At 49.4% G+C, this 15,154-nt stretch overlaps 2 protein-coding genes across 3 annotated transcripts in view; one reads left to right on the top strand and one right to left on the bottom strand.

The window, feature by feature from the left end:
• KCNIP1 (potassium voltage-gated channel interacting protein 1) overlaps nt 1–15,154 on the bottom strand; it is a 382,861-nt gene that overhangs the window by 344,426 nt on the left and 23,281 nt on the right. The gene's annotated exons all lie outside the window — the stretch shown is intronic.
• KCNMB1 (potassium calcium-activated channel subfamily M regulatory beta subunit 1) lies at nt 2,302–13,322 on the top strand. 2 transcript variants are annotated; one of them, XM_054488554.2, is made up of 5 exons: nt 2,334–2,714; nt 5,162–5,237; nt 6,488–6,645; nt 8,080–8,251; nt 12,480–13,322. In XM_054488554.2, the coding sequence occupies exons 3-5, from the start codon at nt 6,512–6,514 to the stop codon at nt 12,747–12,749; spliced, it is 576 nt and encodes a 191-aa protein (XP_054344529.1). In that variant the 5' UTR covers nt 2,334–2,714; nt 5,162–5,237; nt 6,488–6,511; the 3' UTR covers nt 12,750–13,322. The 2 variants fall into 2 exon arrangements, with proteins under 2 accessions (XP_054344528.1, XP_054344529.1); XM_054488553.2 differs by lacking the exon at nt 5,162–5,237 and having other exon boundaries at nt 2,302–2,714.

Below are 15,154 nucleotides of genomic sequence, written 5' to 3'. Positions count from 1 at the left end.
CCCCTCTTGATGGTGGAGTGTTGATGCCACACTGTGAAAAGGGCACATGGAATGGGGAGTACTTCGGTGTGACCATCTTTGGAAAGGACAATCTCCATACTATGTGTCAGGCAGCTTAGCTGATCTCTCATTCCTCGAAAACCGTGAGGGGCTAGGTATAATTATCTCTATTTTAGAGACAGACAAACTGAAGCTTAGAGAGGCAAAGTAACTTGCCTTGGGCAATTTATTTCACCTATCTGAGCCTCAGTTACTCTCTCTATCAAACGGGTAGAAAAATCTCCACCTCAGTGGTCTATTGTGAGCCTATTGTGCTAGTACCTTAAGAAGCTGTTGGAAGAGTCAGAGAAGATATTTTGTGATCTCTGACACCCCGTACTAATGCAAACCGTCAATATTTATTGTTGCAGCATTGTTATTTTCTTGCCCTTCACCTGTAGCCATCTGTCACACACAACCCCGCAGCCAGCAAAGGACCTGGGTTTTCACCCACAAACCCTCGAGGACAAGGCTTGTCAATGCCTTTTGGTTGTGGCTCATTTAGGGGCAGCAGAAGACTCCACAGCCCCCCTTCCCTGTTTGTTCCCACCTTCCCTTGGGAAGAGTGCTAAAGTTGGTTTATAAATTCCAAATAATATGTAGCCCTTAATAACTTATTTAGAGTATTACGAGCAGGGAGCCCTTCAGTTATACTCATAAATGGCAGCCTGTTGCACTGTGTATCTCTCCCCCAGGGAAGCAGGAGGGGGGCCTGACATTTCTGGATTAGCCCCAGGAGGACTTTTCCTGCTTCTGAATGGACAGAGGATCATCCTTGGAAAGTTGCTCTTCTGAGATTGAATTCCAGATCCTACATCCCTCTGTCAATCTGCCTGCAAGGTCTGACACTGGCCTTAGACCCTCTGGTGCTGTGGTGCCCATTAAACAGACAATGTAGTCTCCTGTTAATAAGATTCAATCAGGAAAGGGGTGGAGAAGGGCACTCACCGCCTGAGAGTGTGTCAGGGAGGCCTGAGTAGCCGCCTTCATTTTGCGCCTGCTGGAGGCAGGAGGGAGGGAGGTGGTGAGCTCGCTCAGCAGGGAAGGCCAGGCTGCACCCACCTCCCTGGGGGCTGGGGAAACTCAGGGTGACCTCCAGAGCCTCAGGTGGCAGCTTACTGTATGACAGAGGTGATTTTTAATGTCTCAGAGCAGCCCCAGGGTCAGCAGAGACAGACCGGGCTGTGCCATCTGGAAGGGCCAGCTTGGAATCTAGTTCTGGCCCCTAGGGCTGGACCAGTGACTTCAAGCCTCGGAGTCTCAGGTTCAGGTTCTTTGATTCTTGGGCCAAGTGAAGGGTGGAGATAAGCTGCCTTCTACCATCATGCCTGAGACTTAGGAAAGCCCCAATATCTGGGATTGTTTTTGTTGTTTTTTTGAATACATATATATATACATATATATATATATATATTTTTTTTTTTTTTTTGAGACGCGGTCTCGTTCTGTTCAGGCTGGAGTGCAGTGGCACAATCTTGACTCACTGCAACCTCCACCTCCCAGGTTCAAGCGATTCTCCTGCCTCAGCCTCCCAAGTAGCTGGGACCACAGGCGTGCACCACCACGCCCTGCTAATTTTTGTATTTTTAGTAGAGATGGGGTTTCGCCATGTTGCCCAGGCTGGTCTCAAACTCCTGGGCTTGAGCAATCCGTCTACCTTGGCATCCCAAAGTGCTGGGATTATGCGCATGGGCCACTGTGCCTGCCCTTTGTTGCTGATTTTTAATCCTTACTTCCACTTTACAGATGAAGCAGCAGAGATCTAAAAGCATGTTTTTTTGCCTGCAAATGCTGACATTCACTTGTCTTATTGCTAAGAACAAATCTCTGTACTTTCACAGTCTCTGGGAGGGCCGCTGGTGAGCAGACTGTCCCTGGACCTGGTTGGAAGCAGTCGTGGAGCTCTCACTACTCCCAGCTTCAGCTCGTTTGGTCCTTAAAAAGTCGGTTCTCTCCCCTTGCCATAAATCCCCACCGTCTCTAACCCCCATCACTACCCTAAAGCAAAGTAGGTTTTAAAAATGCCAGTAACACAAGTGAGAAAACTGAGGTCCTTTAACGATAAGTTTGGGAGTAAAACAAAAAACAAAAAAAGGAAACTGAGGCCCAGAGAGGTGCCATAACTTGCTCAGGGTCACACAGCACGTAAGTGCCAAAGGCAGGGAGCTGTAGCTGCTCCAGCGTGGATATGCCAGGGACTGGTGACAAGCCCAACCCCTCCAGCCCAACTCCACCCTTCCTCATGCCAATAAAAGGAGAATCATTTCCTATTTCTGGCATCTTTGCCAGCCCACAGAGACACAGAGAAGAAGAAATATTTCCAAATATACCAGGCTGATCTTTCGTAGTTTCTCAGTCTTGCTGTCTGTTGTCCTTTGAAATCTGTTTCCCACGAGACTCTGGGAAGATGGAGGTGCAGGGCCTGGGTAACAGCTGCCTTCCTCAGGGCTGGGTACCTGCTCTCCGAGTCTGTGTCTCCAGGCTGTGTGCTCAGACTTGACCATGTTTGGGCATGGAGGCTTGCCCCAGATGGGGACCAAAGGCTGCTTCCCCGGAGACGGGCGGGGAGGCCAAACTTCCTGCTGGAGCTCTGTGGCCTCTTTTGGGGTGGGGGCTGGGGGCCAGGCAGAAAGAAACCATCTGCTGCTGAAGACCCACAGGGCGCCAGGAAGACTGTGAGTACCGGGTCTGAAAGCACTTGGGAAGTGATTTCTCTGAAGACCGGGCTGGAGGGAGATTGGGGAAAGCAGCCTGCCACGGGGCAGGGAGGGAGGCAGGCAGGAGGACTCCCTTCCTCTCGGGGCTGTCCTTCTGGATGGAGGGCCCGTGGTCTGGTGGCCAGTGGGGAGTGTGGCACAGTGGCCAGGTTACTGTGGTACTAAGTGCCCTGGCCCTCTAGGTCCCAGTTCTCAGAGTGGCCAGAAGACTGAAGCCTGGAGATTAACACCAATGCTGGCACTTGTCACCGGTAGAGAGGTGGGACAAAAATAGATTCATCAAGAGGGGTCCAGACTTCTGCTCCAAACTTTCAGGGTATCTTTTATTAGTAATAATAGCTAGTATTTACTGAGGGCTGATTTGGGACTAGGCGCTGTGATACATGTCTGATACTCAATATGGCATTTGATCTTCAGCTGAACTCTCTGAGGCCGGTACCATGCTTCTCATTTCACAGTCATATGGTTGCTAAGTGGCAAAGTCAGGATTTGATTCCATGTCTGAGGACCTCAGAATCTGTCTACACCCCACCAAACTGTTAAACGATGTACTCTATTCCTTGTCCTTCTAAGGAAAAGGATGCCGACCCAGCCATCAGGTCACCCAGGACACTCCAAAGTCTTGCCTTCCTTTGTCCTTCTCCATCTTCTCTGACTCTATCCCAGATCTCAAGTGACCTTTCTAAATGGGAAGATATATCCTGGAACTTCAGAGATATTTAGAAACGCTCAAAACTGGGAAGTTCTTCTTATAGTCTAACTGAAATCCCTCCTATGATAGCTGAAACCCACTTTTTCCTGTTCTTTCTGTCCCTTGGGGGATATTGACAGTTCCCATCCTTCCTCCTGCCAAACGTTCTCCCTTTGGATGCTGAATACTAACTTCTTGCTGAAGTCATATCTACACTGAACCCCATGCATGGTCTTAGGAGGATTTGTCATGACTCTGTAAACTCACTCAGTGCAGGCAACAATCTCATCAGAGCATTAGAGATGGGTCAGACCCGAATAAGCCAAGTTTCCAGACTTCTCTATGACAGGGAAGCCTCTCCTTTCCTTTCCTTCTGAGTTCCTAAAACTGGTAAAACCAGGTTCCTGCCTTCACCAGCCTCAGGAGTGCCCAGGGGCCTGGGAGGGCACTAGAAGCTACATAGCAGAGAAGGCTGTGGCCCTGGGCGGTAGGGGGCTGATTAGCTAGGAAGGAGCCCTCACGCTGCAGGAAGCCCCCACAGGTACGCTCCAACTCCCCCAGGAGAGAAATGGTTTTGTTGTGGGCTCTCAGCCCTAGGTTTCCAAGATGGGATTTCCCAATGGCTTCAAATGATTTTTGTCTCACAGTATCTGGGGTGGGGCCAAGTGCCAGTGACCTTTGCAGGTCCTGGGGAAGCAGGCTGTTAGGGCTTTTAGCCTACCTCCAGGTGATTCTGTTGCTTTACCTGTGAATACATGGAGAGGCTTGTTCAACTGACGCCAGGTAGAAAAAGTGTGGGCTCTCCCATTCCCACAAGATCACAGAACAGAAGGAAAAGGATAAAAAGGAGTTGAATAAAACATCTCTCTTTGTCGGGGGCAATTTCTGCTTGCTTGTGCTTTTATAATGTCTCCATTAGAATGTAGGGGAACCTCACCTCCTGGTGCCAAATAAAGGAGAAAAAGTTGTCATTGGATGTCACCTCTGCTGATCGATAGGGGAGGTGGACCAGCTCACTGGGAAGGTGTGATAGGTATCCGTGGTGTCTGACCCTGGTCTCTTCCCTTTAGGGGAGATGCCCGGGTATGGGGGCAGCCTGGCTGAGGGGAGGGAGTCAAGAATCTCTGAATATTTGAAACAGTCCAGTAGTTAAGAGATGCCTGAGCAGAAAATAGAGGACTTTGCAGAAAATCTCTTTGGACTAATGCCTGTCCCCCGGACACTGGCTAATTAAACAAAGAAACAAAAACCATAATATGTTTATTACTTTAGGGACCTGGCAAGGAGAATAAAGTCCCCCTGATATGTGGCTAAAATTTCCCCTAAATTCCCCTAAAATGGAGGATTACATTGATAGCTTCCTGGTATTTTTGGTAGAAATGGACTCTGGTTACCTTAAACAAATAAAAACAACAGCAAATAAATTTACCAGAGGCTCTAGGACAGCTTGCGGAACGCATGGGAAATCATGCAGGGACCATGGCTGGGCATCTCTGTGGCTCCAGGTGGCATAGATTGAGGGGCTGTTTCTTGAAGTCTTTGTCAAGATTCACACTCCCGGGGGAGCGATCAGGAGCCTAGCAGGGGAGGGTGGAATCTTTGCTTGCACTGGAGTGGAGTCAGTGTCCAGGGGAAAAACAAGGAGTTGCTGCCTAAAGAAGGAGGAGAGAAGGAAAGCCACCACCAGCGGTGTGCCCATTCCGCTTTGTCCCAGGTGGCTTCAAGGCCTGAAATAAGAAAGCAGTCGCTGAGGACACCATGATGCCTTCTTTCTTCTTTCTTTGCTTGAAGTAGGGGAATGTTCCTTACAAAAAAAAACGGAATATGGTAAACCTCCTGCCTCTCCTGACAACCTGCAGCTGCCTTCTGGGGCCCTCCTCTCCTTTCCCTGCCTGCTGCCCGGCCCAGCCAGCCCTGCCACAGAACTGTTTCTGGGCAGAAATACTCCAAGTATCCCTGTGAGATAAGTGCCGTGGAAGGAGGTGTGCGGATGATGCACATGTACTGCTCGCTCACCGCATGGGACCTATGACCACTGTAGCAAATGATCATAAACCTGACGGCCTCAAACAACAGAAATTTCACCAGAAGTCCAAAATCACCAAGGTGTCTGCAGGCTGCACTCCCTGCAGTGGCTGTAGGGGATGAGCCATTGTTCCTTGCCCCCGCCAGCTTCTCATGGCTGCCCACACTCCTTGGCTTGTGGTCACATCACTCCAATTGCTATCTCCCTGGTCATATCACCTTAGCCTTCTCTTCTGTTTAATCTCCCTTCACTTCCCTCTTATTAGGACCCTTGGGATTACATTTAGGATCTACATGGATAATCCAATATTGTCTCCTCATTTCAAGAAACTTTATCTTTTTTTGTTTTTTTTTTTTGAGATGGAGTCTCACTTTGTCACCCAGGCTGCAGTGCAGTGGCTCATCTCTGCTCACTGCAAGCTCCACCTCCTGGGTTCACACCATTCTCCTGCCTCAGCCTCCCGTGTAGCTGGGACTACAGGCTCCCACCACCACACCCGGCTAATTTTTTGTATTTTTATTTTTTTTTTTAGTAGAGATGGGGTTTCACCATGTTAGCCAGGATGGTCTCAATCTCCTGACCTCGTGATCTGCCTGCCTCGGTCTCCGAAAGTGCTGGGATTACAGGCATGAGCCACTGCACCCGGCCTTCAAGAGGCTTTATCTTAATCATTTCTGCAAAGTCATTGCCATATAAAGTGACATTGATAGCTTCCAGAGACTAGAACATAGACATCTTGGGGGGCCATTACTGAGCCTATTACATACTGTGTGACCTAGGGCAAGTCACTTTACTTCTCTGAGCCACAGGTCTTTTATCTGCAATTGCCTCTCAATTGCACAGGGAAGGCTTACATGGGGTCCAAAAAGCAAGTCTTCTGGAAGTTGCAAAGCTCCAAATATAAACAAGAGTGATATTAATATTTGAGTACCTTCCCCTCTCACCTGTCCTCTCTTTCTGTGGATCACCTGTGAACTGGGCTGATCTCACTTTTGTTTGCTTCTGTGGACCTAGAAATGATCACTGCCCCCAGTGAATATGGTGAAGAAGCTGGTGATGGCCCAGAAGCGGGGAGAGACACGAGCCCTTTGCCTGGGTGTAACCATGGTGGTGTGTGCCGTCATCACCTACTACATCCTGGTCACGACTGTGCTGCCCCTCTACCAGAAAAGGTACTGAGCTCTCCTGGCCTGCCCACCCCCCGACCCTCTCCTAAGGGTCTGGCCTCTGTAAGGAACCCTGGCCTTCTACTCACCCCTCTCCTTGACCCTCACTCGAGGCAGCAGGGTCAAGACGATGCTTATTCTTAGGTTCTAGGGTTCAAGTGCAGGGAAGGTAGGATGAACTGAGCCCCACTGGTCTGAGATTCTAGGACCTGGTGGTAACAGACACATGATGCCCTTCTCACAAGAAATAGCAAAGAATCAGAGCAAAGGTTCCAGTGCAAGTTTGATCCCAGGAGGAATCAGAGAATTGCAGATGCTTACAGCTCAGCTACATAATTCTCTCCCCTCTGAAGCCTCCCTGTCAGGTGGGCATCCAGCCTCCTGATGAATATCTCAAGTGAGGGGGAGCTCCTTGCCTCACTGAACATACATTTCATGTTTGAGGTTTTCTGATGTGTCTGCATTGAGCCAGCATCTGCTTCCCTGAAGTTCTGCTCAGGAATCTCAGAGAACGGTCCATGCCCTTGCTCCCTGACATATCAACCACTTGAGATTTTAAGGAAAAGCTGTGAATTCCTAATTCGTGTTCTATTTGGAACAAAGACACTCAGTTCTTCCAGCCTGTCCTTAAGATAAGTCTCAGACCTGTGCTCTGGGCACGTTCCAGCAGCTGACAGCCCCCTTCTGACTGGCAGTGGGTCTCCCACAGGATACTTGGGAGATGAATCACAACTGATTTACTAATATGTTGATGAGCCTGTTAGCCTCTCCCGGGCCTGCTGCAGCCTCACTCTTCACAACGCTGAAGTGATTCTAGGCTGGACTCTTAATCTGGTGAAGCACCATTTAGAGACTGTCCTCACCATCTTTCCCATCCTGGCTCAAATCAAGCCCCTTCTACATCTGCTCCTTTTAGGGGAAAGAACACAGCTCTCGAACCCACTCAGACCTAGCTTCAGGTCCTACATGGCCTCAGCAAAGTCACTTGACCTTTCTGAGTTTCTCTTCTGCCCCTGCAAAATGAAGATGACATGGATAAGAAAGTCTCAGGTTTGGCTGCTCATCAAAATCACATTAGGGAGCTTTGAAAAAACACCCAGGGCCTGGGCCAAACCACCCAAGAAGCTCTGATTCACTTGCTCTGGGGTGTAGCTTGGACACGGGAATCTTTTTAAAAGCTCCCCAGGTTTTTGGAAGAGTAGCCAAGGTTGAGAACCAGTCATATAGATAATGTCTAAGACCCTATCCAGCTTCTACAATTCCTCCCTGTGTCCAGGGACTGTGGGGTCGTGTGCCTTTATTGCTGGATGCTTAAGACAAGATGAGGAGCCCAGCCCTGGATCCCTCTACAGGCTCCCAGGGGATCAGGGGTTCAAATGGGTGTTCTGTGTGTCACTCAGTTCTGAGATGTGTATGTGTGCATGTGTGTGGTCTCCTCAGCGTGTGGACCCAGGAATCTAAGTGTCACCTGATTGAGACCAACATCAGGGACCAGGAGGAGCTGAAGGGCAAGAAGGTGCCCCAGTACCCATGCCTGTGGGTCAACGTGTCAGCTGCGGGCAGGTGGGCTGTGCTGTACCACACGGAGGACACTCGGGACCAGAACCAGCAGGTACTGAACTGGAGGGATGGGGACACATCCTTTTATCCCTGTCAGGTGTGTGAGCCTATTCCTAACTGTCCCCGTCCCCAAGGCTGAGAAAGATCAGCCCACTTGACCAGGTCTCACAGCTGGAATGAGATTGAGCCAGCCCTAGCTCTTCTGTGTTGGAGTCACACAGACCTGGGTTTGAATCTGCCGCTAACTGGCTGTGCAAACGTAGGCAGGCCACTTAGCCTCTCACCTCCTCAGTTTCCACACTTGTAAAGTGGAATGCTAATGTTGCACCTTGAAGAGCTGTTTTCAAGTCAGAGACGCTGTATATAAAGTGCCACGCTTGATGCTGGGTGGATAGTGGGCACTCAAACAAAAGCAGTGATTAGTGTTAGTACTTTCATTCTACAACCTCGGTCAAATGAGGGACCAGGCCCAGGGCCAGATCCTCAAAGTGGAATCCCGGTGACTCCCCAGGAAACCAGGGACTCAGGGCTGGAGTAACCTCCATAAACAAACATTTAGATCGTTTCTCCATCCTTGCCTCCCAACATCCCACCCTCCCCCTCCAAAAAACAAAACTCACCACCATATCCTTTCCTAAAGCGATCATTTGGCCCATGTTCTGTCTCTCTTCCTTCCTTCTTTCTTTCCTTCTTTTTTCCCTTTCTTCCCTCCTTCTTTCTTTTCTTTTTTTCCCTGGCTCCTTCCCTTCCTTCCTTCCTTCCTTCTTTCCTTCCTTCCTCCCTTCTTTCCTTCCTTCCTCCCTTCTTTCCTTCCTTCCTCCTCTCATTTATTTATTCAACAGCCATTGAGCACCTCCTGTGTCAAGCCTGTAGGACTCAAGAGGAGAGAGCTCATGCATGAACAGTGCCTAGCAGGGAGGAATTGGCACCGGGGAGAAGAACAGAGGAAGTTACAGGGGTTAGAGGAGGGGGATGTTTTCCAGCTGACAATGATGGGGGTATCAGAAAGGCTGTTGGTGAGATTGCACCATTGCACTCCAGCCTGGGCAACAAGAGTGAAACTCCATCTCAAAAAAAAAAAAAAAAAAAAGAAAGGCTCTTGGGTTAGGCTTTTAACATCAGGCAGGTGCAGGATGCAAGGCACAGAGAATGAGGTGATACAGAGAATAGGGTATGCCTATAGGATAAGGCATGGCGGAGGGAAAGGCTAGGTGGAGACAGGGATCAGAGGGCTGACTACAGAAAATGACCCATGATGGGGTGTATGCAGCTGGAAAAGGTTGTCAGGGCAGACTAAGGTCTGTTCCCAGAGGCCTTTGATCACCATAGTATGGAATTAAAATGTGAGTGTGTGCATCTCAAGATATGTCAACTTTGGCTACGCATTAGAACCCTGTAAGAGTCTTAAAAAACAAAACTGGGGTCCAACACTAGACCTATCAAGGTGGAATCTCTGGTCAGAGATCCATTCATGGTGCTCCCAAGGTGCCTCCCTGGTCCTGAGATTGCCAGCTCAGAGAAGCATCCCCTGAATGAACTGTCAGCAGGATGTGAAGGAAGGACATGCTGGAGCCACTGCTGTCCTCTCCTCTGCCGCCCAGGCTTGACCAGGTGTGGTGCTGAGAGCAGGCTGCAGGGGCTGGGAGGAAGCAGTGGAAATGCCCTTCGTGTTTTTGCCAAGCAGCTGGGTTGCGGGCTAGCTGCTCCTTCCGCCTATGTCCATCGTAGGGGTTCAAGTAGCTGGGGCTCCAGGCTAGCTGGGTGTCCTCTGGAATCACTGTGAAGGGCTGAGAAGACTCTCATCCCACCCTCCAACTCTGAAGGTAGGGGCCACAGTCTGCCCTCAGCTTTTCCTGTGAGTCTTAGCCTGGAGCAGGTGAGTTCTAAATTCCCTCCCATTGTCCGTCCTGGGGACCTTACACTGCAGGGCTTGGGAAAAAGCTGGTTGGTTTCAGATCATTCAGATAACTCAGGCTTAACTGGACCCAGGACAGGAGAGAAAGGTTGCATTCAGGCCCCGGCTTCTGGGGTTGGCCATGAAGAGTGAATTCCTGCGCAGTGTCTTGCCAAACAGGCCCAGCATAAAAGATCCAGAGGAAACCTGAGCAGGCAGAGGATATACTAGGCCCAGGATGGACAGAAGCCTCCACTTCAGAGCTCATCAATAGACCTCTTTTTAAGAAGGTAAAGAAGGAGCTGTTGTTGCAATATCATAGATAAGTCAAAACATATTATTATTAATAATAATAGCATCTTCCACTTTTTAAAGTTCTTATCATGTGCTGGGCTTCTGTGCTCAGTGCTTTACATGCATCATCTCATTTAACCCCTATGACAGTTCTCCTAGGCAGGTAGCTTCACAAACCCATTTTACAAGGCCCAGAGAGGTTGTGGCAGTTGCCAAGGTCACGCAGCTCAGAACTCAGGCCTGTCTGACTCCATAGCCACACTGCTATTTAAGGAGCTAGGTTAGCCAAGGTCATAGTCAGAGGCATTGGAGAGACTCAGGTCAGACCCCCTCACCCTCAGCTCAGGCCCCCTCACCCTCAGCTCAGGACACTGGATTATATGCTACTGAAGACCTGGCAGCGTCCAACAGCTCTGAATGCCAGATTCCTGAGGAGCCAGCGTCTCCCCAGCCTCAGCTGCTCCCTGGCTGGCTGGGGTCCTATGTCTGAGTGCAGTGTCCCCATTTCCCAGGCTGTGAGAACCACAGTGCAACCCTCCTCTGTGCTGCTGGAGTGAATGCCCTCAGGGCAGGCAGCTTCCAGGGTGGCACCTCATATAAATCCAGGGAGTGGCCGAGGCCTGCAGGGAAGCTGTCTCAACACCTGCCATTTGGGTTTCAGTTTTACACATTTTGATCTTGCACATGATTTCACTAGGGCAAAATTAAGTGCATGAAAGAATCACACATTCCTGGGCCCTGCCCTCAGTGATTCAGAGTGGGTGGGGACCTGGGCTATGGGGGCCCTGAAGGTATTCTGCTGCAAATGGGGGCACCACACTTGCAGCACAGAACAGAGATAAAACCAGATAAAACTCCACTTTACCACTGCTTTGCTTCACTTTCCAGCTGGCCTCATCTGAACAGGGCAGAAGATTCCTAATAATAATAATCAGTGTCAGAATTAAACGTGTGTAATGCTCTGCTGGCACAAAACTCTTTTCAATGCATTCTTTCTTTCTTTTGGGTCCCAGTGTCAAATACCCTCTTGCCAACATATTTTGTTTGCTGTACACAGGTTGAAACTGCAAAGGTTTTCAATTTTAAATTTAGCTAATATTTTACTTTTTTTTTTTTTTGAAATGGGATCTCACTTTGTTGCCTTACCTGGAGTGTAGTTGCGAGATCATAGCTCACTGCAGCCTCCAACTCCTGGGCTCAAGTGATCCTCCCACCTCAGTCTCCTGTGTAGCTGGGACTACAGGTACACCACCATGCCCACCTGGATAATTTTTAACTTTTTTTGTAGAGATAAAGTCTTGCTATGTTGCCTAGGCTAGTCTCGAACTCCTGGGCTCAAGGGATCCTTCCCCCTCGGCTTCCCAAAATGTTAGGATTACAGGTGTGATCTGGTTTCTAACTTCTCTTAAAGTGTTGGAGGTCTGGCTCTTATAGATCTTCTGGATGGCCTGACATCCATTGCCTGGAGGGAGTGGTGACTGCCTGTCTGGAGGCAGCTGGCTCTCTCTCTACTGTCAGGCCCTGCCACACCCTGGCAATTCTTCCTGGCACCAAGGCAAGAGTCAGTGGGCACCTGTCATCTCATTGCTTTGCCTGCTTCACCCGCTGACAATACCTTCATGAGCCCTGTAGGCAATTGAGCACATGATCTCGATTTCAAATACACAGCCCACTTGGCCTGTGTCCCTCCCTGGTTTCCTTAGCTCTGTTTGAAGTCCTTCTTTCATAATATCCTTTGAAACTGATATTCACCCATTTAAGTGATGAAGCTTCAGGGCTCAGAAAGAGTGAGCAATATGCCAAAAATTCTACAGCCAATCCAAGCAGAGCCAGGACTCCAAGGCAGGACCTGCGCCCAGGTGTGTAGCCTGTACCCTGAGCAGCTCCAGCACCGCCATCCACACACACAATACAAATGAGAGCGTGCTCTCCAGACCTGTACAGCGCATGGCCTGCCAAGCTTTAGACCAAAGCCCTGACTCCAATCCAGGGGCCCGACTACAAAGCCGGTATTTTTCTTTACTCCATATCAAGCCCTTGGCTAAGAAATGGGGATTTCCAAGCCCACGGCTGCTCTTGCTTCTCCCCACAGTGCTCCTACATCCCAGGCAGCCTAGACAACTACCAGACGGCCCGGGCCGACGTGGAGAAGGTCAGAGCCAAATTCCAAGAGCGGCAGGTCTTCTACTGCTTCTCCGCACCTCGGGGGAACGAAACCAGCGTCCTATTCCAGCGCCTCTATGGGCCCCAGGCCCTTCTCTTCTCCCTCTTCTGGCCCACCTTCCTGCTGACCGGTGGCCTCCTCATTATCGCCATGGTGAAGAGCAACCAGTACCTGTCCATCCTGGCGGCCCAGAAGTAGAGCCATCCATGCCATACCACTTGTCAGGGCACAGGGTACTGGCTGGGCCCCCAGGGCTGCTCCCCACTTGCGGACCCATGCCTTCTCCACCTGCCCTCCCACGCTTCCACTCCAATCCACCCTGTCTTCTGTTGCAGGACTAAACTTTGAGAAATCCTTTTGTGAAGTCATTGCCTGCTCAAGAATGTACAATGGCTCCCCAGTGCCTTGGAGGCCATAAGGCCAGCCAGTTTTAGCTCTCTATTACCTGTCCCCACTCAACTGACTCATACCTGTTTCCCGCTGCATCACTATATGCCCCACAGAGAACGATGATCGTCACCTCTGTGCCTGAGTTCTCCCTGTTGACTCAAAGTGGTACCCATCCTCCCCCGGAAGCTGTCCCTAGCGAGCCTCAGTTCTTTGTTTGAATTCTCTAATAAGAACAACAGCAGCTCCCATTTCTAGAACACATTTACAGTATTACTATTTTCTGGGATATAAAGTGCCACATATATTTTTAATTCCAATATTAATAAATGTATGCCAAACAACAATCAGCTGCAAGGAAATACAGGAGAACTCATCAAAATATTAGCGGCGGGATGGTGGTTAATTTCTGTTTTCTTCCTTACCCCCTTTATATTTTTGCTGCTTTTCTAAATTTTTGATTATAGGAAGGGTGTGTTTTGTTTGCTTATAATCAGAAAAGCCATGGTAGATGCCATTTTGGAAAAGTTGAAAGAGTGTGTCCCCCTCACAGAAAAAGATGGAAGTGGGTCTGGTGACAGAGTTGGGTTCCAGTCAGAGACAGGCCATTCAGAACACACAATCTTAAAAACCCCTCTGGGCTGGGCGCGGTGGCTTATGCCTGTAATCCCAGCACTTTGGGAAGCTGAGGCCGGCAGATCACAAGGTCAGGAGATCAAGACCATCCTGGCTAACATGGTGAAACCCCGTCTCTACTAAAAATACAAAAAATTAGCCAGGCGTGGTGGCGGGCACCTGTAGTCCCAGCTACTCAGGAGGCTGAAGCAGGAGAATGGCGTGAACCCCGGGGGTCAGAGCTTGCAGTGAGCCGAGATTGTGCCACTGCACTCCAGCCTGGGCGATAGAACAAGACTCCGTCTCAAAAAAACAAAAAACAAAAAATGAAAAACAACCCTCTGGAGGATGGGTCATGATACAGAGGAGGATTTATTATTTAAATTGAGGGTATGGACTCTGGCACTGAGCCTGCTGGGGAAGCAGCAGGTGAAAAGGGCAAAATGGGAAGAAGCCATCACCTTTACCATTCCCACTCCAGGAAGTTTTCCTAGAACGATGACTGTCCAAGTGTGGTCCCTGGACCAGCAGTGTCAGGATCCTGTGGCAGCTTGTGAGAAATGCACACTCTCAGGCCCCTGTCCCAGCCCCACCACACCAGAAGCCCTGCACGGGGTGGGGGTAGCAATGTTCTGTGTTCTAATAATTCGTAGGGGATTCTGTGGCACGCCTCGAGCTGGAGAACTACCGGTGTAGGAAGTGAGCGTCCTGTCGCCAGGATTTTCAGAGCAGATGAGTGACCATTCGGCAGGGCCAGTCCTGAGCTGGGTGTGAAGTTAGACCGGTGTCTGAAGTTTCTTCCAGTGTTGTGAGTCTAAGATGCGGCTCTTGGGTTTGAATCCTGTCTCTACCTCTGCCTGATTTCATCTCTTTGATTCTTAGTTTTTTCATCTATAAAAGAAGGACTCTTTCTGGATAGATGGAAGGGCTGAATGAATGTTTGACACATCATAGGTTTCTAAAATGGCAACTATAGTTTTTTTTGTTTGTTTTGTGCGTTTTTTTTTTCTTAACTTTCATTTTAAGTTGCAGGGTACACGTTCAGGTTTGTTATATAGGTACACTTGTGTTATGGGAGTTTGTTGTGCAGATTATTTCATCACCCAGGTATTAAGTCTAGTACCCATTATTAAAGAAAATGTGGTATGTATACATCATGTCCTTTGCGGGGACATGGATGGAGCTGGAGGCCCAATATTATCCTTAGCAAACTAACACAGGAACACAAAACTAAATACTGTATATTCTCACTTATAAGTGGGAGCTAAATGATGAAAACACATGGACACAAAGAGGGGAACAACACACACTGGGGCCTATTGGAGGGTGGGAGGTAGGAGGAGGGAGAGGATCAGGGAAAAAGAGCTATTGTTAATAACAAGAAAAAGTCGACCAGGCATGGTGGCTCACGCCTGTAATCCCAGCACTTTGGGAGGCCGAGGCGGGCAGATCATGAGGTCAGGAGATCGAGACCATCCTGGCTAACACGGTGAAACCCTGTCTCTACTAAAAAATAGAAAAAATTATAGCCAGGTGTGGTGGCGGGCGCCTGTAGTCCCAGCTGCTCAGGAGGCTGAGGCAGAAGAATGGCGTGAACCCAG

Source organism: Pongo pygmaeus, chromosome 4, assembly GCF_028885625.2.
Source record: "Pongo pygmaeus isolate AG05252 chromosome 4, NHGRI_mPonPyg2-v2.0_pri, whole genome shotgun sequence".
NCBI classification, from domain to species: Eukaryota; Metazoa; Chordata; class Mammalia; order Primates; family Hominidae; genus Pongo; species Pongo pygmaeus.
This window is presented reverse-complemented; position numbering and strand designations above follow the sequence as displayed.